Source organism: Vulpes lagopus, chromosome 8 (assembly GCF_018345385.1).
Source record: "Vulpes lagopus strain Blue_001 chromosome 8, ASM1834538v1, whole genome shotgun sequence".
NCBI classification, from domain to species: Eukaryota; Metazoa; Chordata; class Mammalia; order Carnivora; family Canidae; genus Vulpes; species Vulpes lagopus.
In genome coordinates, this window is record NC_054831.1 from 109,303,496 (window position 1) to 109,328,392 (window position 24,897).

The 24,897-nt window shown below is 42.6% G+C and overlaps 2 protein-coding genes across 2 annotated transcripts in view; both read left to right on the plus strand.

Annotated features, from left to right (window-relative positions):
- Positions 1-13,561, plus strand: part of CES5A (carboxylesterase 5A) — a 30,081-nt gene extending 16,520 nt beyond the window's left edge. Inside the window, exons 10-13 of the mRNA XM_041767073.1 lie at positions 2,108-2,255; positions 9,931-10,080; positions 12,926-12,998; positions 13,120-13,561. Coding sequence (XP_041623007.1) covers positions 2,108-2,255; positions 9,931-10,080; positions 12,926-12,998; positions 13,120-13,351 — 603 coding nt within the window. The 3' untranslated portion in view covers positions 13,352-13,561. The remainder of the gene's footprint in view (positions 1-2,107; positions 2,256-9,930; positions 10,081-12,925; positions 12,999-13,119) is intronic.
- Positions 13,562-24,639: 11,078 nt separating this feature from the next.
- The window catches only part of CES1 (carboxylesterase 1), a 30,420-nt gene continuing 30,162 nt past the window's right edge, over positions 24,640-24,897 (plus strand). The window contains exon 1 of the mRNA XM_041766939.1: positions 24,640-24,796. Within this exon, the coding sequence (XP_041622873.1) occupies positions 24,718-24,796 (79 nt within the window). The 5' untranslated portion in view covers positions 24,640-24,717. The remainder of the gene's footprint in view (positions 24,797-24,897) is intronic.

The window sequence follows — 24,897 nt, forward strand, 5'->3', positions numbered from 1 at the left end:
TTATTCATTCACTCACTATACAGATATATCAGTATTAGGTCTTAAGCCAGACACTAGATGTAGGGATGGATTCCTTTTGCTTCTTCCCTCCTTCTTGCCATAAACATTTATCCAGTGTGTACTCTGTGCCATGTTCCTTTCATTCACTTATTCATTGAATGGATGTTTGTTGAGAGCCCACACGTCCCAGTACTTCCCTAGGCATTGAGCTACAATGAGAAGCAGGCACTCCCTATATGCTTACAGAACCTGTAGATCGTGGGGTGGAAGGAGAGAGCAGTTCAGTATACTGTCAAACAAACCAGAGCAGAAGAATGTCCAAGGCCCTGTGGTACCCATGGGAGGGAGCAGATGGCTCCTTCAGGGAGGAGGGTCTTGAAGAATGAGTTAGGTTTGTCTGACTCATGGAGGAACAGGGACCAGGGGAGCCTGAGGACTGAGGATGACCAATTAGGAGTGTGGTGAGGTCAACTGCAGGGGTTGGCTGCAGCATAGGAGGATGCTCACAGCTATAACATGCCCTGAAAGGAATATGAAGTTCATCCCAGGGGCTGGGAACAGAAGAGTGACATGATTCGATTCCCATTTTGGAAAGAGCCTTCTGGACACAAAGTGAGCCAGACTGCAGGCAGGGGATCCCTCAGGCCTATAGGGGATGTTTGATGGGTCTCTGCTGTCTAGTGATGAGAATTGAGACTAAGGTTTGGGAGATATTTGCAGTATAAGTCAGACAGTGGAACCTCTCAGGCTGGATTGGAGATGGCCTCATGGAGAAGGAGGTGATTGATCTGGGCCTTAGGAAAGGGAAACATCTGAACAGAGGGCATTTCAAGAGGAGAAGTTGTCTTAAGGCAGGTCCCAGGAATGGAAAGTAGGATTTGCAGGAAGATGCAGGAGGACTGGAAAGGCATATAGTTTCTCCTAGGTGGCAGAGTTGTTCTCTGATGCAGAAGGCATAGCCTTGCTCTCGAATCCCAGGAGTCTGCCTTGTGAGTGTCCCATGGGGCTCTTCAGAGGCTCCACAGAGCCTTGGACACCTCGAGTACCTAGGGGTCTGCTGGTCATATGATCCAAGTCAGGAGCCCTTGCCCCAGAGCCTGGAGTTTCTCTAGGTCTGATTAAAAACACTTAGCCTTCAGAGGGACCCGATGAATGAGTCTGAGCAGCATTCCCTGGTGTGCTCTATACTGTCTCCAAATTCCAAAGAAACTTCTGCAGGGCTGAGCCTGTTTTCATGTTGCTGGGGTTGAGGGGGTGATGGTAGAGGTGCCATAACTGATCCCAGCATTTCCCAGATCCCTAAGAACATCCCCAATGTGGCAGATTCTGAATCTTCATGAAGTTTACTTTGCACCATCCAGCATTTGTGCTTGGTCAAGTAGAGGGATTGAAGCCCGGGAGGCAGCCCAGAGCCGGATTAGGAAAGCAGAGAATGCCCTGTTTAGGGATCTGGCAGTGGGCCTCAGGCCTCAGGGGGACTGACAAGACTGGACTCTATGCCAGACAGCATGTTTCTTTCTTCATATCTCATGTAATCCTCTGAACCGGCCACTTATTATAGATGAGGGAACTCCAGCAAGAGACCAACGAGCTCAAATCAAACCCCAGAGAACTCAAGGCAGACCTGCTTCCAGAAGCAGGGCTGGCCTCATGGGTATGCGACCTGTATAGTCACAAAGGTCCATGCTAAGAAAAGTCCCACACCTGGTTGAATGTTATGTTGTCACCATCTTGAAATTGGTATAATTTTTGGACACGAGGCCTCACGTGTTGACTTTGCTCTGCACCCCACAAACCACGTAGCCAGTGCTGCCCAGGGATGACTGTTTTGAAACATCTCAGAGAGGCATGCACACTGTGATTTAGGTGCAGGTAGACTTGCACAAGAATCATGGTTGCACCAGTTTGAACAACCACTTACCCTCCCAAAGTCTCAGTTCCCTCATCTGTGAAATGGGGTTAATTTTGGTATCTGTGCCATAGGGTCACTGTGTGGGTAACATGAAACAATGCATGTAAAGACCCCAGAATCATGCCCACCCAAGCAAATGTTCAATGTGTTGGCTGTTGTTGACCTGGATCTCCTGTGACCATGATTTTTTTACAGCACATCCCCAACCAGTACTTATACCTTGTGGTTGATCAATACTTCTACAACAAGCACTCCCCAGTTGAGATTCGAGATAGTTTTCTGGACTTGCTTGGAGATGTGTTCTTTGTGGTCCCTGGGGTGGTCACAGCTCGATACCACAGAGGTGAGTCTCTTAGCACCCCAATCCCCCACCCCATAGCAGGGTCACAGTCCAGCAAGGCCAGTGGCTGCAGCAAGTCTTATTGCCTGACCACTGGCCACCTGCTCCACCCTACTTTCCTTCAGTGAGAAGGAGTTCCCGAGGATGCATGGGATACAACCCTGCATGCTGACCTTTGCAATTCCTGTGCCTTTCAGAGTTCAGGGATGTTGATTTGTTCTGATGTTTCTGTTTCTTCTCCAGGGCCAGGCAGAAAATTCCCACCTCCCCATAATTTGGGGGGGCGGGGTTAGTTTCCCAGATTCCTTTCTCTTTAGAAGTGTCTTCCCAAGCATTTTAGCTATAAGGAATAGTGGGGCAATCAGAAGAGAGTATTACTTGTGGGGACACAAACCTTGTCTTCCTCCCTCCTCCCTTTCCAATCTCTTCTCTCCTCTCTATCTCTTTCTGTCTCTTCCATTCCCCTTTCCTCCTATTTCCACAATTTTTTTTATCAAGAGAGCCCACTATGTGTCTGACAGTCTTCTGGGCTCTAGAGATACAGCAGTGAACAAAACAAAGGCCCTGCCATCATGAAACTCACAATCTAGTTGGGGAGATCGATGCCAAATTAAGTAAAGATAGAATCTATATGTATTAGATGGTAATATACGTGAAATAAAACAGAGCAGCGGATAGCAGTTGTAGGGTGCTGTGGGACTCTATATCATAAGGTGACAAGGGAATGAGGACCAAGAAGTGACTCTTGAATTTGGGAACACAAATGTCACTGGTGACCTTGACAGGAACAATTGTGATAAGAGTGATGTAAGTAAAAGCCTGGTTAAAATGGATTCAAGAGAAAATGTGCAAACTGATCTTCTGAGAATACAATCCCAATCTTAAAATCTCAGCAGTGGTTTTGGAGAAATGAGAGAATTAGTTTTAAAAATTTACATGGAAAAAAAAATAAAAATAAAAATTTACATGGAAATGCAAGGATAGCCAAAACAATTTTGAAGAAGAATAACAAAGCTAGGGGACTTACAGGTCATCTGATTTCGAGTCTTATTTTTGAGATACAGTAATTAAGAAAGTCTGGTATTGGCTGAAAGACAGACAAATAGAACAGAGTGGAGAGTCCAGAGAATAGCCAGTTTTTGACAGAGATGCTGAGATAATTCAGTGGAGAAAGGAAATTCTGTTCAACAAACAGAGAGGGGATAACTTGATATTTATGTAGAAAAAGTGAACCTCAACCCCTAACTCATACTATACTAAAAAATCAATGTGAAATGAGTTGTAGATCCAAATGTAAAAGCTAAAATTGTACTTAGGCAAAATTAATATATATATATCTCATATATATATATCATATATATATATTGCTCATCAAAAAAACATTGTTAACAATGTTAGCAAAAATGGTGGAGGAAGGAACTCCAAAAATCTGTTCCATCACAAAAGCAGTGAAGAAACTGGTAAGTACTGTCAGAATCAGTTTCCAGAATTCTGGAAATAAATCAAGGGTTTACAGCAAGCAAGTAAACATTTAATCAAGATATAGATCCTTGAGTCTCAGTGAGAAAGTGTGGCATTTTAAGTTGCTCTGCACCATTTCCTGCTACCAGCTAGGCAATGGCCTTAAAGACAGCAACCCACATTTATAGTATAGACTCCTAGTACTGGAGGGAGAAAAAAGGACTTTATACTCAAAGAATTAAGGTTATTTGCTTTGATCTATCTAGTGGTTCCCTAAACAACTAGGCTCAAAGGATTTGCTTTTATTTCACCTAACCCAGAAGTATCTCAAGATTAGGCACTGCCTGGAGGGCATTTTTCATAAACATTTAAAGGGGAGTGCATCTGCTGGGGCACCTGGGTGGCTCAGTTGGTTAAGAGTCCAATTCTTGATTTCAGGTCAGGTCATGATTGCAGGGTGATGAGATTAACCCCTGTATCGGGTTCTTCACTGAGCATGGAGCCTGTTTAAGATTCTTTATGTCTGTGTCCTTCTATCCCTCCCTACCCCTGCTCACATGTGCATACATGCATGCTCTCTCTCTAAAGAAATTTAAGAAAAAGTAAATGCATTTGCTGCTGCCACCAGAGGAAAGGAATAACAGTTGAAATAAACAAAAGACAATACTTGGGAGGAAAAGCTGGGCTATATAATGCTCTGGGAATAAAGACTTGAACATCTCCCTCATATTACTGGGGATTTAGAAGGCCTTGTGTATGCCCAGAGTGGGGAGCATGCTCAGAAAAGGCCTGAGATGCCCTAAGCTCTTAAATCTGGCTGACCTGAAGGCTCTGTTCAAACAGAAGGTGGAAACTAAGTAAGAGTTGTAAACTGTCTTTCTGAGTGTTGAGGGCATGCTCCAACCATAATGCCCATCTTCAAAGATTGGGGGATTTTGTTTGTTTGTTTGTTTGTTTGTTTTAGACATTTATGAAAATTTCAGCTGACCCATAAAATTATTGGTTGACCACTAAGATAATAGGAGAAAGACTTCAGTGGCCACACATGACCAAAAATAGTCAAAATTAGTACAAAAACATTTCTAAACAAACAGATGACAGCTACCAGAGCAAGCAGTAACAATAAACCACGGAAAAGGGATAGAATCTGTTGTTCAGAGTTGCCACATTATAATATTCACAATCTCCAGTTTTCAACAAGGCATGCCAAGAGATGGGAAAGCATGGCCCGCAGACAGGAAAAGAAGAAATTAATAGAAACTGTCTCTGAAGAACCTCAGACATTGGATTCACTAATGACTTTAAACCGACTATTAAATATACTCAAATAGCTAAAGGAAACCACATATAAAAAATTAAAGGAAACCATAAGAATGATGTTTCACCACATCGAGAAGCAATAGAGAATTTATAAAATTATAAAAAGGACCAAATAAACATTCTGACGTTGCAAAATACAACATCTGGAATGGAAAATTTACTAGAGGGACTCAATGGCAGATTTGAGCATAGAGAAGAAAGAAACAGAGAACTTGAACATAAATTCATGGAGATTACTCAGTGTGAGGATCAGAAAGAAAAAGGAATGTAGAAAAATAAACAGAACCCAAGAGACCTGTGGAACACCATCAACATCCCAACATATGCATGATAGTACTTTTGGAGGAGAGAAGAGAAAAAAAGAGGTAAAAATAATATTTAAATAAATAATGATCAAAATGTCTCAAATTTGATGAAAGTTGTAAATATTCATGTCCATGAATTTCAGTGAATCCCAAGTAGGAGACATTCAAAGAGATCCACACAGACATATAATCAGTCAAACACCAAAAACAGAAATTCCTAAAAGCAGTAAAAGTGAATCAACTAATCATGTACAAAGTAGCATCAATAAGATTAACAGCCAACTTCTCAACAGAAACCACAGAGGCCAGAGACAATAGAATGACATATTCAAAGTGTGGGGGGGGAGGGGGAGGAGGATAAGGAGGAAAGCCTGCCAACCAGATTTCCATATATTTAAAAATGAAGGATTAATCACAACATTCCCAAATAAACAAAAGTTGAGAGAGTTTGTCACTAGTAAACCTACCTGACCAGAGATGCTAAAGGGAGTCCTTAAGGCTGAAGCAAAAGGACACTAGACAGTATCTCAAATCCACAAGAAGAAAAAAACTCCACTACAGGTACTAACATTACTTATGTTTACTTATAGAAGTCAATATTAATTTATTTTTGGTTCTCTAATGTCTCTTTGTTTTTCTATATGATTTAAAAGACAACAAAATAATAATTATAAATCCATGTTTTCACATACAGTGCATCAAGATGCAATTTGTGACAATAACAACATAAAAGCACTAACTATAAAGGAGGAAAGTTTTTGCATACTATTGAAACAAAGTTGGTATTAATTTGAAATAGATTATTTTAAATTAGGATGTTAATTGTAATCCCCAGGGCAACCACTTGGAAAATAACTAAAAATATATATAGTAAAAGAAACAAGAAGGGAATCAAAATGGTGCACTAGAAAATATTATCTAACACAAAAGAAGACAATAATGGAAGAATTGAAGAATAAAAAAGATATAAGACATATGGGGAACAAATAGTAAAATGACAGAAATAAATGCTGCATAATCAATAATTACACTAAACATAAATGGATTCTCTCAAAAGGCAGCAATTACAGAATGAATTGATTGTAAAAACAGTCCAACTCTATGCTGTCTATAAGAGACTCACTTTAGAACTAAAGATACAAATAGGTTGGAAGTGACAACAAATTCTTAGAATCACGAAAAAGAAAAAAAAACAGATAAATTGGACTTCATTACAATGAAAAATTATTGTGCATCAAAGGGCAATATAAAGAAAGTGAAAGACAACCCACAGAATAGGAGAAAATATTTGCAAATCATATAGATGATAAGAGTCTATTATTTGGAATATGTAAAGGACCTTCTAACTCAACAAAAAGCCAAACAACTCAATTCAAAAATGGGCAAAGGACACCTGCACCCCGATGTTTCTATCAGCAATGGCCACAATAGCCAAACTGTGGAAGGAACCTCGGTGTCCATCGAAAGATGAATGGATAAAGAAGATGTGGTCTATGTATACAATGGAATATTACTCAGCAATTAGAAACGACAAATACCCACCATTTGCTTCAACGTGGATGGAACTGGAGGGTATTATGCTGAGTGAAATAAGTCAATCGGAGAAGGACAAACAGTGTATGTTCTCATTTATTTGGGGAATATGAATAATAGTGAAAGGGAATATAAAGGAAGGGAAAAGAAATGTTGGGAAATATCAGGAAGGGAGACAGAACATAAAGACTCCTAACTCGGGGAAACGAACTAGGGGTGGTGGAAGGGGAGGAGGGCGGGTGTTGGAGGGGAATGGGTGACGGGCACTGAGGTGGACACTTGACGGGATGAGCACTGGGTGTTTTTCTGTATGTTGGTAAATTGAACACCAATAAAAGTTAATTAAAAAAAAAAAACAAAAATGGGCAAAGGATTGAATGGATATACAAATGACTATTAAGCACAGGAAAAGGTGATTAACATTACTAGCCATCAGGAAAATGCAAATCAAAACTACGGTTACATACCACTTCATACCCACTAAAATGGCTATAATAAAAGAACAAACAACAGAAAATAACAATGTTATTGAAAATGTGGAGAAACTGGAAATCTCATATACTGCAGATGAGAATGCTAAATGGTACATTTAATGTGGGAAATGGTTTGGCTATTCCTCAAAAAATTAAAAATTGCCATGTAACCCAGCAATTCTACTCCTAGGAATATACCCAAGATAATTGAAAACCAGATGCTCAAGCAAAAATTATACATGAATGGTCATAGCAGCCTTATTAAGGGAGGCCAAAAAGTGGGAACAACTCAAAGGCCCATCAGCTGATGAATGGATAAACAAAATGTGGTGAATCCATACAATGAGTTATCATCTGACCATAGGAAGAAATAAAATACTGATGTGTGCTACAACACGATTGGACCATGAAAATGTTATGCTGAGTGAGAGAAGCCAGATACAAAAGGCTACATGTGTAATTCCATTTATATGAAATGTCCAGAAGAGGCAAATCTACAGTCAGAAAGCAGTCTCCAAAGGGCAGGAAGGAAGGGTAAATGGAGAATGACTGCATAAGTCATTCCCCACTCAGTTTCTGTTTGGGGTGCTGAAAATGTTCTGGGTCTAGATAGATGGTTGTACAACATTCTGAATGTACTAAAAGCGACTGATTTACATACTTACACATGGTTAAAGTGGTGAATTTTGTGTTATGTGTATTTTACCTAAAACAAACAAATAAAACCAATGCTGCTATGAAAATGAGAAGGCAGGCCACGGACTGGAAGCAAATATTCACAACATAAGTATCTACAAAAAATACATATCCAGCATGTGAGAACTCTTACAATTCAATAATGAAAATACAATCCAATTGCAAATGGATAAAAGGCTTGAAAGGACACTTCACAAAACAGGATATATGAAAGCCTTCTGGCACATGAAAAGGTACTCAACATTGTTAGTCATCAGGGAAATGCAAAATAAACCCCAAATGAGGAAACCATTTACACCTACTGGGATGGCTAATATTGAAAACACAAACCAGAAGTACTGCCAAGGATGTGGAATATTCAGAATCATGTACTACTGGAGGGAATGCAAACTGGTGCAACGATTCTGGGAAACTCTTGGTTTCTTATAAAATTAAATGCACACCTCCCCTGTTACTCGACCATTCTACTTTTAGGTATTTACTGAAGAGAAGTGAAAGCATATGTCCTTACAAATGACTTATATATGGATATCCACAGTGGCTTTAATCATAATAGCACCAAACTAAAAAGAACCCAAAAGTCTATCACCAGGTCAGTGGATAAATAAATTGTGGTGTATTCATACAATAGCATACTACTTGGTGATAAAAAAAAAATCAGCAACTAATACATGAAATAACATGGATGAATCTCAAAAACATTACACAGAGGAAAAAGAAGCCAGACACACACAAAAAATATATATTGTGTTTCATTTATGGGGAGGTCAAGGACAGGCAAAATTAATCTGTGATGACAATCAATAAAAACCCTCATGTCTCCTGGTAGAGTGACTACAAAGACACACCTAGGGTGATAGAAATGCTCTGTACACCTTGGCATGGTGGTTACAGGAATGTGTATACCTTTGTAAAAACTCACCAAACCGTAAAAATCTATACTTTTTTATTGTTCATAAATGATACTTCAATTAAGAGAGAAAGCGAGAGGGAGATACCTGGGTGGCTTAGTCAGTTAAGCATCTGCCTTCTGCTCAGGTCATGATCCCAGAGTCCTGGGATGGAGCCCCGTGTTGGGTTTCCTGCTCAATAGGGAACCTGGTTCTCCCTCTCCCTCTGCCTCCCTGCTCTCCCTGCTTGTTATCTCCCTTTCTCTCTCTCAAATAAATAAAGAAAATCTTTAAAAGAGAGGGAGAGAGGGAGAGAATGAGGAGAGGGAGCAGAGATAATGAGTATTGTAGGGTCTTGTTAGAAGGGATTTAGAGAGATAAGCCAGTAAGCAGAGGGGAAGCTGAGACCAACAGTATGTGTGCCTGTGTGTGCCTGTGTGTGTGTGTGTGTGTGTGTGTGTGTGCGCGCGCGCGCGCGTGCAGTAAGGGGAGACTTTGTAAGCATGTTGGCTACTGACAGCAGTGGTCCAGTAGAGAAAAATTGATAATGTAGGGAAGGTGGGCAATGGGGGGAGGGGGAGGATTACAAAGCAAAGACCTTTAGCAGAAGACAGGTGAAGGGATGTTGGAAGCAGGGAATAACTTCGTGTGGTTTGCCTCAGGACAATTGAACCAGAATCAGTAAGAGGAAGGCACAGGGAGGCAGATCTTTGTTCAGCAAGAAAGGCTTTTAGAGAAGGAAAGAACTAGGGCCACCTTAGACTACCCTGAGGGGTAGTAAGCTCTTGTCACCCCGGGGTGCAAGGGCTCCTGTGCCAGGAAGTTCTAGCCTCTGATAAGGAAAAGGGAAGTTGGCACATTTCAAGTCACTATTATCTCTGCGCCTTCCCACCCACGGGTATGGAGGGCCAGCTGGGTAGGGATGTGGGGCCAGCCCCCGCCCCCGCCCCGCTCCCTTGAATTTCGCACTGGCCACAGGCCCTCTCCTACCTCTGTGCAGATGCTGGCGCACCTGTCTACTTCTACGAGTTTCAACACCCACCCGAGTGCTTAAAGGACACGAGGCCAGCTTTTGTCAAAGCCGATCACTCTGATGAAATCCGCTTTGTCTTTGGAGGTGCCTTCCTGAAAGGCGACATTGTCATGTTCGGTAAGGAATGGGCTACGGGGACCTTCTGCTGGTGCAGGGATTCGAGCTTGGGATGAGCTGGGGAGAAGATGCTACTGGCCTGTTGTCAGCACGAAGTCCCTCTCCCATCCCACAATATGCAAGAGCCCAGAGGTGGTTAGAATTTAATCTATGGTTTACAGACACAACCTTTCCTTGGAAAATGCCCCCACTCTTATTTTTAGAAACCAAGGTGAAAAGGAGTTGGCAGCATCTGCTTGATGAGTGTTTCTCTTTGTACTAAAGCCTAAAGTGGTGGACAGTTGGGGGACACTCAGGCAATCTAATTTTTTAAATTAAATTAGAACCACTTTCTTTTTTCTCTCTCACCACTGGTCTCACCCTCCCTGCCCTTTCCAGAATTGTCGATGAGGCTACCACCCAGGACTTTGAAAAGAAAAACAAAACAAAACAAAACACGTTTTTCATAATTCCAGCCCAAGAGGCTCAAGACCCAGGTGATCTAATGTAGATGCTTGTAAACTGCTACTGGCGAGGTTAGCTCATTGATTCTTGAATTTACAACCTATTCAGAGCCTAAAATAAGAAGCCAATCAGATGAGGTTATCCACAGGGAAAAAAAATTATAGGAACTACACGCAGTAGATAGCACTAAAATAATTAAAGAATTGCACAATACCGGCTCTTGACCACTTCATGCTGGTGCCTCGGCAAGGACAGAGCCTCTGCATAAGTACATTTGTGTGCTGAGGTTTATTTGTTATGTCACTTATAATTATTATAATTAATTATAATTCCCATCCTTATAATGCAGATAATAACACAATGACTACCTCTTAGGTTATCACAATGAGTAAGTGAAACAATTCTCCTAAGGCACACAATAAGTGCTTAATAATGTCACTGTTACTATTACGCAGCAGCCATCACTGAGCTCATACTGTGGGACGGGCACAGGACTCTCCAAATGGGAGAAAGTGAACTACGTGTGTGTCAAATGTTAAATTCCTTAACATCCAAAGAGCTCCTGAAATCAGTGGGAAAAGAACAATCCCGTCGAAAACTGGCTAACAGATACAAATAGGCAGTTTCTGGAAAAGGAGACATGAGTGATTTTTAAGCATGAAAGCCCACTTAACCTCAACCATAACAAGATTGCACAGTAACTTTGAGTGAGCCTTTTTCATCTATCAATGTTGGGAAGAGCAATACATTTTACATAATGCGTTTGTGTAGGTGTGGGGAGACAGACAACCTGATATATTAATGTAAAACTCTACCATATTTATTTTATTTTATTTTTTATAAATTTATTTTTTATTGGTGTTCAATTTGCCAACATATAGAATAACACCCAGTGCTCATCCCGTCAAGTGGCCCCCTCAGTGCCCGTCACCCAGTCATCCCCACCCTCCCAACTCCCCTTCCTCCACCCCTAGTTCGTTTCCCAGAGTTAGGAGTCTCTCCTGTTCTGTTTCCCTTTCTGATATTTCCCACTCATTTTTTTCTCCTTTCCCCTTTATTCCCTTTCACTATTTTTTATATTCCCCAAATGAATGAGACCATATAATGTTTGTCCTCCGATTGACTTATTTCACTCAGCATAATACCCTCCAGTTCCATCCACGTCAAAGCAAACGGTGGGTATTTGTCCTTTCTAATGGCTGAATAATATTCCATTGTATACATAGACCATATCTTCTTTATCCATTCATCTTTCGATGGACACCGAGGCTCCTTCCACAGTTTGGCTATTGTGGACATTGCTGCTATAAACATCGGGGTGCAGGTGTCCCGGCGTTTCATTGCTTCTGTATCTTTGGACTCTACCATATTTAAAGTGCAGATAGTGTTTTCTCGAGCAATCCAACCAACTTCTAGAATCTTTTTCTGCAATTATACTTACACCCAGGCAAAAGTATAGGCACACACCAAAGCATTGCTTTTACCAGGAAAAGGTTGAAAACGATGTAAAGATCCAGCAAGAGGGATCCCTGGGTGGTGCAGCGGTTTGGCGCCTGCCTTTGGCCCAGGGCGCGATCCTGGAGACCCGGGATCAAATCCCACGTTGGGCTCCCGGTGCATGGAGCCTGCTTCTCCCTCTGCCTATGTCTCTGCCTCTCTCTCTCTCTCTCTCTCTCTCTCTCTCTGTGACTATCATAAATAAATAAAAATTAAAAAAAAAAAAGATCCAGCAAGAGCGTACTGGATGCATGAATTATATAGTCATATATAACAATAAATGACAATAATGGAAGGTTAATAGGCGACAGGGTGGAACTATCCCCTGGATATGATTTCAGTAGAAAGAAAAAGATGCAGAACATGTGTTCATATGATACTGAATGTATAAAAAGGTGTCCACTTAAACCCTTGTACATGTCTAGCTGGCCTTTGGAGGACACTCAAGAAGCTGGTAGCCATGGTTGCCTCTGAGGCTGGTAACTGGGTGTCGGGGGAAAGAGATGGGAGAGAAACTCACTGTCATTAGATTATCCTTCCTGTATTTTGGATTTTGTACTTTGAGCAAATATTACTTTCTCGAAGAGAGAAATATAATAATTGATTGTTTGATGGAGAAGTAGTGGAAAGGAAAGGGGGGATGGTCTCTGTCCCCAGGGAACTTGCAGCTTCACAGCTTCAAGCTGGAAGAGCACAGCCTCCTCCGCCATTGGAAGCCACCATTCCTTGGGTGAGCCGTGGCTGCTCTGGGCCTCAGTATGTGCAGATGCAAAACGAATGCATTGATTGGTGGGCTGGTGAGATGATCCAGTGGGGAGATGTGAAGGTGATTCAGCAGATCTGAGTCACCTTGGCCTTCTGGTGAATCCGTGTGAGAGCCAGAGTTTGCCATTGTCTCCTTCAGAAGGAGCCACAGAAGAGGAGAAATTGCTGAGCAGGAAGATGATGAGGTACTGGGCCAACTTTGCTCGGACAGGGTAAGTGAGCCCCCACCCCCACCCACCCCCACCCCCGCCCCACCGCCCCGCCGGCCTCCTCCCCCACAGTCAGGTGTCTGAGGATGGAAATCTCACCCCCCACCTCTGCCCTCACTTCCAGGGACCCTAATGGGGAAGGCCTGCCACTGTGGCCAGCCTACAGTCAGAGCGAGCAGTACCTGAAGCTGGATTTGAACATAAGCGTGGGACAGAAACTGAAGGAGCAGGAGGTGGAGTTTTGGTCAGATACTCTCCCCCTGATAATGTCCATGTCCACAGCACCCCCTGGTCCTCCTGTCCCCTTACTCTCCCTTTCTGTGCTCCTGCCTTTCTTCTTCTCCTCTGCTCCTTGAGAAATTCTCGGTGATTTGGTTTTCCTTCTGCAGTTTCCCCTGCAATCATTAGCTCCATTTTTATGTTTAGCTACTTTGTGGATAAGCTGCTTTTTACTGATGTTTTATGGACGTGGGGATGATCCTTAGGGGACTTCTTTTCAATATCAAATAATGCTGCTTGCCTTGGAATGCCACCAGATTGCTTCAATAAACCTGCAGGAGAGCTGGCCTATTGGTTGGCATCATAATGATCTTGTTACTGAGAGGAAACAAAATCAGAATGTAAAATATGTACAGGGGAGCAGAGTTTAATTCTGTGCTCAAAACTCTCCCCCAGCCCCCAGCATCCAAGACGAGGTAGACTTCCTATCACTGCTGGTGTGTGTTACCGGAAATATGAGTGCTCCAACTCCCAATCCAGGCAGGTTTCAGCCACAGTGAAGCATGGATGTCCTGAACATCAATGGTTTGAACTGGGTCTTTTCTCCAGCTCAAGACGTATGTATGGGAGGAGGGGTGAGGAGGCCAGAGAGCCTCCTCCTCAGCAGTGGAAACCAGAGATCCCCCAAGGTCAAGACCCCTGGTGGCAAAGTCAGGTCAGGAGAACATCAAGGAGAAAAGGTTTGCCTGATGGGGTGGAGACCAATCCATCCTTCAGTAAACCACACTGGGTGCCTGGTGTTTATCAGGCATATCCCCACTGGGGCTACAGAGGTGAACAAGACACGCTGTCCACCAGTGGTAGGCAGAGACAGCAAGCAAACATTCACACAAGGGAATATTCACAAAAATTTGATAAGGTCACTAAGGGAGAGCAAAGTGTTTCATGAAAGTGTAAAAGGGGGACCTAATTTAGGTGCGAGTCTTAGAAAGTTCTCTCTGAAGAAAGGACAAATTAAAGTCAACCAGATGATAGGGAGAATGCTGGACATACCAATATTCAAAAGATGCGCTTTTACTTTTTGTATCATATTATAATTTAATATTTAATTTAATATTCAATATATTTACATATTGATTTATAATTTATATTTAATGTGTTAATATATTTAATATAATTTAATATTTAATTTAATTTATAGTATAACTACATAATCCCTATTCTATCCATGTAATTTACCAGGGTAATTAATTTTTCTTTGTGATTGCCTCAGGATTACATGTGAGGTGCATAGAATAGGAGAGTTTCTGAAATGTCAGTAGTGTAGAGTTTCTCTGGGTCAGAGATCTCGGATTCCTGGGCTCAGTTTGGCCCCCAGAAATGTTTTGTTTAGCCTATGATGTCAACAACATTTTAAAATTAATTTTCAGTTAATATGAAATTAGGGGAATTTCACTTTAAAAGCCATATTTCCAGCCCCTCCAGAGAAGAAGGAAAAGGAAAAGAGGAGAAAGGGTGAGGGGGAGAAGAAACCTGGCAACATTGGTGCTTCATTCCCATATGGTATCCAGGGCTTCTGACTGTCCATACACACCTTTGTGCAAATTAGAAGGTATCCTTTCTTCAAAACCCAGCCATCTTCCAGGAAATCATCATCATCATCATTGATAAGTATCTACATCTATGATATGAACAGTACATACTCTGAACTAGTGCCCTTGTGCAGTGCACAACCTACACAAGTGTTCTCAGTGACCCCGATGGAACCACCTGCAGGAACTGAGTTGTGGCCACCCTTTACAAAGACATAAGCTCTCAACTTTTCACAGTCCTCACTATTCCCCTTTGTCTTGTGCTTGGTCCATTTCACTTGTTGATATTACCCAACCCCTGAAGATGTTCAGGTTTGGACCCCGGCCTCCCATTTTATAGAAATCTATGGAGAGGTGAAGGAATTCACCCAAGATCACTCAGTGATTAGCAGTAAGTCAAAACCAGGCCTCGGGTCTCTTGTCTTTCCAGAGCAGGACTCCTTCTGCCATGCTGCCTGCCTCCCTCAGCATATGGTCCAAATCTGTTGGATTGTCTCTGGCTTAGGTGGTTGTGGAAGGGGTTGAATCAACAATACTTCGGGCATTTTCTAGTTCTAGGAAGAGGAACCAAGCCAGACACAAGCAAGCTGGAAATTCAATTGCCTCTGCAGCTGCAGAAGGCTAATTTCTACATTGATATTTGGCTCTACTCACAGCTAGAAAACACCACTCAACTCATTTTTTAAAATACTATCATATTAAATGACATTACACTTATTTATATACTGTACACAGTCTCGGCATCTTCAAATATGGTTCTAATTTTGGTAGGTGTCTTGCAAGAGGGAGCATATTTCTAACTCATCCAGATACAGGGCCCTCTTTCCTCTTTATTCCTGTCCACATGCCACCAGATGTTGTACTGAGTTAAAGTTGAAATGTAAATGCCACTTGGCATCCTGGGTTTTTTTCCCATTTAATTCAGGGTTTCCTATCAGAGGTGTAAGTAGAAGAATCACCCAGAAGGTTTTTCCAAAATTCCAATGCCCAAGCCACTCCCCAGTCCAGCCAAACCTGACACTTCTTAGATGGAACCTGGAAACATATATTTTCACTTTTTAGGCATTAGATGCACACCCTTGATTAAGAACTGCTGAGTATTCACAGTGTGGTGGGTAGTATGTGTTTCAAGTTGCTAGAGGATCATCAAAGAATCAGCTTTCATGTCTGTCTGATGTGGATATCACCATTTCTAGCCAGTGGCCTGCTCCTGGAACATTTATGGATATAATTTGATAAGCAGCTTTGAGAATGGAGTACTTTTACTTTTAAAAATTACTCCCGGCATTGGGATCTGCAGAAGATGCACCCATCACAGGCCATGCTCTTTTAAAATTTCTCTTCTTTTTGTTTTTTAAAAGATTTTATTTATTTATTTGAGAGAGAAAGAGAGTGAGCAGATGAGAGAAAGAGAGAGCAGAGAAGGAGAGGGAGAAGCAGACTCCCCACTGAGCAGAGAGCCCGACGTGGGGATCAATCCCAGGACTCTGAGATCATGACCTGAGCCGAAGGCAGGTGCTTCATTGACTGAGCCACCCAGGTGCCCCTAAATTGCTCTTATGTTCTACAAATTCACTTCCCCAAAGAGTCTCTTCACTTCCTTCTCATCAGCAACACAGCCCACCACTATAGAAACAGAAAATAGTTAATTACTTTATCATTGTAAATTAAACAACTTATTTTTTTATAGAAAATCTCCCACCCCCCACCCCCCACCCCCGCATACACTCTTGGACCTGAATCACTAAGTCAAATCAAATCGAACACAACTCTGGAGACAAACCAAATCTTTGCCTGTGGACTCCCTAACGTGCAGCAGAGGGCAGCATTATAAAAGGGGAAAAATTGCTTTCCTCCCCTCTGAGGCTCCTGAGGTGCTGGTGATGTGATATTGCACAACTTGGAAGGTAAAGAAAACCAAACAAAATAGTTACATTATAAACAATTCTATTTATCATTATTCCTTTTTTTCTGTGGCACTTGGAAAAGGGAAAATTCTAAATTATAACCTGAAAAGTCTGACTTCAATGAATACACTCAACAGGCAGAGCAGAGGTTGGAGCTAGCAGGTTTTTTCTTTCCTAACTTTTGTACTTTCTCATCAAGATCTGAGGAGCCCACCTGAAATGGGCGGGAAAGGGGTGGGGTCCCTCCCTGGTGCCTCCCTGTTCCTCTTCCTTCAAGGGCCCTTTAGACTCCAGACCTTTCTGGCCAACCCCAAAAGCCCAACTCCCTGCTCCGTGGTCCTGGCGGCAGGTAACAGATGGGCAGAGATGGGAGGGGGTGTATTCTCACGTCGTGTATGACATTTATTCACATAGTATGTAGTTACAGGTTTTGTTTTGTTTTTTAAAAAATATTTATTTATTCATGAGAGATACAGAGAGAGGCAGAGACATAGGCAGAGACATGGAAGCAGGCTCCCCATGGAAAGCCCGAAGAGGGATTCAATCCCTGGACCCGAGATGACACCCTGAGCTAAAGGCAGATGCTCAACCACTGAGCCACCCAGGCGTCCCTGTGGTTGTAGGTTTTTATTGCTGCTGTATAGTCATTATTTGTGTGACTATCCATTCTACTGGTATTGGGCATTTGGAGAATTTTCAGTGTCCAGTTATTATGGAAAAAGTTGCCGTGAATATTTTAGAACATGTCTTTTAATGACTACATACGTACACTTCTCTCGGATATTTACCTAGGAGTGACTTTGCTGGGTCACCAGGGTTTTGTATGTCAGCTTTAGTAGGCACTCCAAAAAGTTTTCCAAAGTGGTCGTGCAGACTTGCCCTCCTACCAACAGAGTAAGAAATTTCCAGCTGTTCCATATTGTTGTCGATACTTGGTATTTTTCTAAAGGGTTCTTCCACATTTATCCTTATTCATTACTGTATATTCCCTTTCTTAGCTTTGCTATAATGCAACAATTGATTTACAAAATTGCATTCCTGTGGACCATTGATGGTCAGTTAGTAATAGAAGTGCAGGGACAACTCTGACCACCATCCAGGCCACTAGTTAGGTGACCAGGCATTGGCTTCATCAAAGGTTTCTTGATCCTCAGGGAACATCTTCCTTTTGACACTGAAGTCTCTGGACAGAAGCCACACTATGTTGATGTTGCCAAGGCTCTTATGATTTTCTGTTGTAATCAAGTGATTGGATTCCCCAGATGCCATCAATTCTGGGACTAGCAGAGGCAGAGCACATATGGGAACTTTGGTCTGGGGATAGGAAGAGGGGAGAGCTGGACTCCCATAATTTGCATAATTAGGGGCTATCTGTACCCCTGCTTTCACAGATACCCAGTAGCTCTAGATCCAGAGGGTTTTCTACTGCCTCAACTTTGAATGTATTAGTCTGGCTTGGGGTGGGAGGGTTCCCCCCTCATGCATAGATTTTCCCTTTCTCTGTTCTAAAAGCAGTTGTCACTCCTCTGTCCACATTCTTGCTTCTAAAATGATGATGTCATCAATATATGTTTGTCCACAGCTACGTAGCATTCTATAGTAGGGATACTTGATAACTTATCCAGCTGGTCACTATAGCTGGTGACTCAGATTGTTTCATAGTTTTTACTACTGTCAGCATCATGGAGGTGGACCCTCTGAGGTATACATCTTTGGGCTCATTCAGAATTATTCCTGGTTAGAGACTGGTGTAGACAGTGGAGATGCCCCTTTGGAGTGTTTGGATGGTTTCTGCCAAATTGTCCCCAAGAAAGCTTGAACCAAGTTTCTCACTCATGGCAGTCATTCTTGTTTTTCCATACTCTTGTCAATATTTGGCACAACCATTAAGCTTAACAGTGGCAGAAGTACCTGCCACTTTGAGGGTGGCCATCTGAGTGTGTGATTTTAATTTACATGTCTCGATGTTTGCATTTACCGGAACATGTTGAAATGACACTTTACATGTGTGTAGCCTGAAAGGCCCTTGGGACCTGGGTCCCTGTGCCCTTCCCTCCACCACACACCTCCACCCCCGATGTCTGACTTGCTTCCATAGAAAGACAAGGAGGCACAGGGCAGACAGTGACTTGGGGTTGGGGTTACATCTCCCTACCCCCAGCTGCCAACGAGCTCACTAGGCATTCTGAAGATTTCATGACCCCCAGGACCTTCTAACGTGAGAACCCAGGGCCAGCCTTGGTAGATCCTGGGATTTGGGCAAACCATTGTGCAGTCCAGCATTTTGGAGATGCTGCTATCGTTATTCTTGGCTGAGGCCTATGGGACCCCAGTGGGCAAGCTTTCTCATGCAGAGAATTTAGCCTTCTCTGGAGAGGAGAACTCACCTCCCACCTCGCAGTGAATATTTAGGAGGCACCCTCTTGACCTCTCCAGTGGCTTACCTGCTTCTGCCAGATTCTACTTTTGGAAACACCCTTTTCCTCTTGTCACTCCCAGGATTAAAGACTTTGAATTGTCCAGCATGAAAGCCAGCTCTCCTTAGCTTACCACTTAAGCCTTCCGTCCTCCATTTGCCTTTCTGGACCAAATGACCTCCTCAAGAAGTCTCCAGAACTATCTTGTACCAGTGCTAACATTCTCTCCTCTTTGTTGCTGCAAATCCTGTTCATCTCTTAATGCCCTGCATAATCAGAAGTCATGGGCGGTTTGGGGATTCATAGACATAAACTCTAACAGTGCTCTGAGTAAGAAAACACACAAAACACTTTTCTCATTCAAGGTCACTGTAGCACCCAGATGTCTATAACACAATCTATAAAAACAATTTGAGTTTGCTGGACCCTTCCCAGAATATAATTCAATCTTAACTTTCCAGGGCCTCCATTTTTATGTGTCTTTCTGATTCACCCTTTTTCCTTCTTTATTCTTAAGAGGCTGAAGGAGACTTTTATAGAGTAGCCTGAGCAAGCAGGGACTAGATTTACAATCAGGCTATTACAATTTAAATAAAAGAACTACAGACACTCATTGTTTACCAAAGTATAGTAACTTATTCCTGCAGTTTACGTAAGATGACTTTAGATGGTGCACAAATAAACTTTAAAGCATTACATAATGGTTTGGAAAAATATCTCTAGTATCAAGTTTGTGATTTAGTGGATATTATTATCTGTGAGAGGAATTGCCATTAAAATCTGTCCAAGCTTCCTATGCACACAACCAGACCAGATTTCCTGGTCTTCCTTGCAATTAGATTAGCCATGCAGCTACATTCTTTCCAATGAAATGTGAGTAGAGATGAGGAGTGCCACATCCAGGCCTGGCCCAACCCCCCTGTTCATTCCTCTGTGCTTCTCTTAATTCCAACTGATAAGAATTGGCACCCATGACAACATTAGAAACTATGAGTTAAAAGTGGTAAAGCTGCCATGATCAGGAGTTGGCAAACTGGCCCTTGGGCCAAATTTTGCCTGCCACTTGTCTTTCAAATAAAATTTTATTGAAACACAGCCATGTCCATTTGCCTAGGTGTTATCTATGGCTGCTTTTGCTACAACATCAGATTGAGCGGTTTCCACACAGACCATATGACTCACAAAGCCTAAAGTATTTACTATTCGGTCCTTTACAGAAAACTTTTCCTGACACCTTGGTCAGATCACTGAAGGACAGCTACCTTGTTCACTGAACAGCACCATATTCCTCTACAAAAGCCAAAATAAGCCACTGAAATTCTGGGACTATTTGCTACCATAGTTTACCCTACTCTCACCAGATACTCTTACTCTGTAGAAGCTAATTAGGCAATCCCGTGTGATTGCTTGATAGAGATGGCATGAATGTTACCAGTTGGAGATGAAACATCTCCAGTTGTTTGTGCCTTTTGTAATGACCCATGGCTAGTGAAGCACTCCCTTCCAGAAGCCACCCACAGGTCAAAATTTCCCACAGGTCCTCTGCCTCTGTCAATCCTAGGACATGGGCTCATATTTCTTTGCGTGCTTATTTTAGTAAGTACTCTCCATGTGTCTGTTGCACAATTTGTTGGAGAGGTTTGGGGGATAATTTGGAGGCTTCAGAGGAGTCTTCTCCCCTAAGATCTGGCTTGAGAGTTAAGGCCAGTTTCTAGGATTTTACTCCTCAGAACATCTATGTCCACATGAGAAACCTTAGAGAGTTTCCTAGGGGAAAAAGCAATAATTCCCACTGAAGAAGAAGAGCTATATTATTTACAGAGCTAATAAGATGCAAGGAGATCATACACATTAAGCAAAACTGAGGTCTGGTGTGAGGCTTTGTAAGCTCCAGCCTCACCCATTACTCTGCAGAATCATCATGAGTCAGGGATGGGCTTCCACGCTGCAGCCAGACATGGCAAGGTCTGGGAGTGGCTGCCTCTGTTTGCCGAACTGGCTAATGTCACAAGCAGACATGTGATTAAACAGTGGGATTGAGAGAATAATCAATCCCTACCTTTTATATTTTACCAAGACACCCTACAGTTTTGTTTGTTTTGTTTTGTTTTGTTTTAGGCTGAGAACCAAGGCTATATTCCCAGGCTGCAAAGATGAGCTGGTCAGGGAAGAAGGTATAATGGTTATGCCTAAATGTGTGTGTGTGTGTGTGTGTGTGTGTGTGTGTCTGTGTCTGTGTATGTGTGTGTTGTGCTAAGGGATTTGAAACAGTCTTGTTGTCTGCTTTGGAAGACAAGCCAGATTGTCTCATGTGGATAGAGATAGGGGTCCTCTTTCTTAGGGTGGTCTTTATGACTCATGTTTCTTTTCTGGATGCAAAGGAGGAACCCGAGCCTAGGTCAATCATCATGGAAATAGTCACCCCTGGGGACTGACTCTAATGCTGTCACAAAGTCCTCACCTTTGTCACAGTGCTCCCCTCACTGGCCTGCTGCAATGACTAGAATGAGTACAAATTAACATCATTTTTTGAATTTGGGTTGCCAGATGTTTCATTTTAGCTATAACCTATGGCCTTGGCCAAGAACCCATGAACTTTTTTGAATGGTGTCATGTACTTTTTGGCTGCTGGTTGCCCAGTTCTTTCAGATGTCAATATTGATCTGGCCTGGACAAGAGGAGGCTTGCCAAGTGACATCGGGAAAGTAGTGCAAACATAGAGAAGGCACAGCCACCTCTTGACTGCACCAGCCTGTAACCCTGTTCCACATCTGCATCCTCTCCATTGACAAGAACACATCTCATGTCTTCAGCTAAATGCAGGAGGATTGGGGTGTGTGATTCCAGGCTGGACAATGACTTCTCAGCAACAAGTCCATCTTCCCTGGGAGAGGGGTACCATGAAGACTGAGCTAGCAGCAAGCACCTCTGCTGCCCAATCCCTACCTGGCTCAAGAACCCTAGCACTCCTGTTTTCACCCATCCTTCCAGGCAACCTGAGGGTCCAGCAGGGGTCAGCAGGGAAGCGTGGGAGCTTTGAAGGGTGGAGGTAGAGAAGTTACCAGGAGAGAGAAACCACAGGAACTCACCCACAAGTGAATCAAACATGTGCTTAAGACACCAACAAAGTCATTCTGTCAACAAGGTTTTGACAGCACAGCAGAGTGTCTAAGAACATTACACAGTTTTTGCTCAATCTCCAGTTCTCCTAATACTTGATGTCCCTTGCCTGGCCGAGTGCCAAGAAATTAATAGTATCAATTCACAGGGTCCCTTTGAGAACCAAGTGAGGTACTGCATGCAAAGCGCTCAGCATCTTGTTTGCCACACGGTGGGCCCTCAATGACTATTTGTCACACAAATGCCTGAATGACTAGAAGTGGCCAATATAAATAAGTAAAAACACAACACAAGAGCCAGGAAATGGCTGCTGTAATACAAATTAAATGTATAACCTTACAGGATTTTTTCTACACAAAGGTATGTTTTTACTAAAATGGGATATTATACATGACTGGGTTAAGTATTTCTTTATTTTATTGAAAGACAATTCATGGGACGTTGGGGTGGCTCAGTGGGTTTAGCATCCAACTCTTGGTTTTAGCTCAGGTCATGATCTCATAGTCCTGGGAAGGAGCCTGGTGTCAGGCTCTGAGCTCAGGGCAGAGTCTGCTTTCCCTCTCCCTTCCCCTTGTTTCTTCTCCCTCCCTCTAAAATAAAAAAAGAATAAAATCTTTTAAAAAAAGATAATGCACATGCCATAAAATTTACCTTTTTTAAGGTCTACAATTCAGTGTTTTTTTAAAAGTATATTCACATAGTTGTGTAATCATCACTGCAGTCTAAACCCAGAACATCTCATCAATCCACAAAGAAGCCTCCTACTTGTTATTAGTCATTTCGCATGCCCTGTCCTCTGCCCTGAGCAACCTTTAATCTTTTTGTCTCCATGCATTTGCTTATGCTGAACTTTTCATATAAATAGAATCATATAATCTGTGGCCCTTCTTGTTTGTGGCTTCTCTCATTAGTATATGGTTTTTCAAGTTCACCCATGTTGTAGCAAAGATCCATACTTCGTTTCTTTCTATGGTTGAATAATATTTCATTGTATGGAGAGATCACGTTTTATTTATCCATTCACCAGTGGATGGTCATTTGGATTGTTCCCCCTTTGGGGGTATTAGGAATAATGCTGCTCTTTGGGTCTTGTTTTTGAATGGATGTGTTCTCAGTTATCTTGGGTAGATATACCTAGAGTGGAATTACTGGGAATATAGTAATTCTATGTTTCAATTTTGAGGAACCACAAAATTGTATCCTAAAGCAACCTCAAGTATTTTATAACCTGTTTTCCCCCCTTCATAAGAAATGGCGACTGTCCATCCTTGTCAGTAAATGGGGCGTGAATCACTAGTCTGAATGCACAGTATTTCCTTAGCCAGCTGTACCAAATTGCATTTGAGGAATTCCCTTTTGTTGGACATTTAATGATTCTATGAAACAGGCTTTGAACATCGGCTTTGTGCCCTCAGCAGATACATGACACTCTCCCAGATATACCTAGGGCACTTTGCATCCCTGTTTTGGTTCTTTCACACTGTGCAGCAGCCTACCAAACACACACCATATGTCTTATCCACTACATGGTGAGCTCCCCTTGAGGAGAAGGAATATCACTTGCATTCATCTCTATACCCATACCGCCTAGCCTAGTGTCCCACATTTGGTAAATGGAGAATGAATGGAATAATAAATAAATGGAAGGATGGATGGATGATTAGAATCAGGGACTGTGGAGACATAGGGTTCATTCACTGTAAAAACATTCTATCCAAAGATCCCTGCCTGGAGAAGTAATGCATTCCCTGAACCTGGAGGTATGTGACAGGAGGTTGAGTCACTTGGCATAAATATTGTAAAGTTAATTTAGACATAAAAAGGGAAACCAGATGGGGCACCTGGGTGTCTCGGCTAAGCGTCCAACTCTTGGTTTTGGCTCAGTTTGTGATCTCATGGGTCATGGGATCAAGCCCCACGTGAGGCTCTGCCCTGGGCAGAGAGTCTGCTTGAAGATTCTCTCCCTCTGCCTCCCATCCCCCACACTCTCCCCTTCCAAATAAATAAACAAATCTGTTTTTTAAAAAGGAGGGGGGAGGGGGAGAACCGATGAATTCAAGTTGCTTCCAAACTTGAGATCTTATGGAAAAGTAGCCCAAGCAGCAAAGATACGTTTGTCCTGAGTTCCCCTGCTGAGCAGCTATGGGACTGGCAATTGCTCTAGAAGTTTTCAAGCTTGTTCTGAGAACCTTGGACCAAAGCCTCTCCCTCTCTAAAAGCACCTGTCTGCTCCTGCCTGCCTTGGGAAATTCACAGTGCCCTAAGGTTAGAGTCCTGCAAGGGAGAAACCCTTATGTAACAGGCTGCTGGACAGGTCTGTGGCTATCTGTAATCAGAGACTCAGGCCTGTTTGGATGAAAGAGGGTAAACTCTGGGTGGGCGTGTCCTAGAGGCCCTGCAGCGGTCCAGAGCAGCAGGGCAGAGGGGTGGGACCTGCACTGACTCTTTAAGTGATGTGGGCTTCTTGATGCCTTGGAGCTGCAATCTCACCACGATGTGGCTCTTCAATCTGGCCCTGACCTCCCTCGCCACTTCCATGGCTTGGGGTAAGTCTTCCTGAAATAAAATAGCAGGGCACATTTGTAAATACTTGTTCGGGCACAAGGTGGGGGAAAGGCTGGGAGGGGAAGGGTAATGGCAGGTCTGG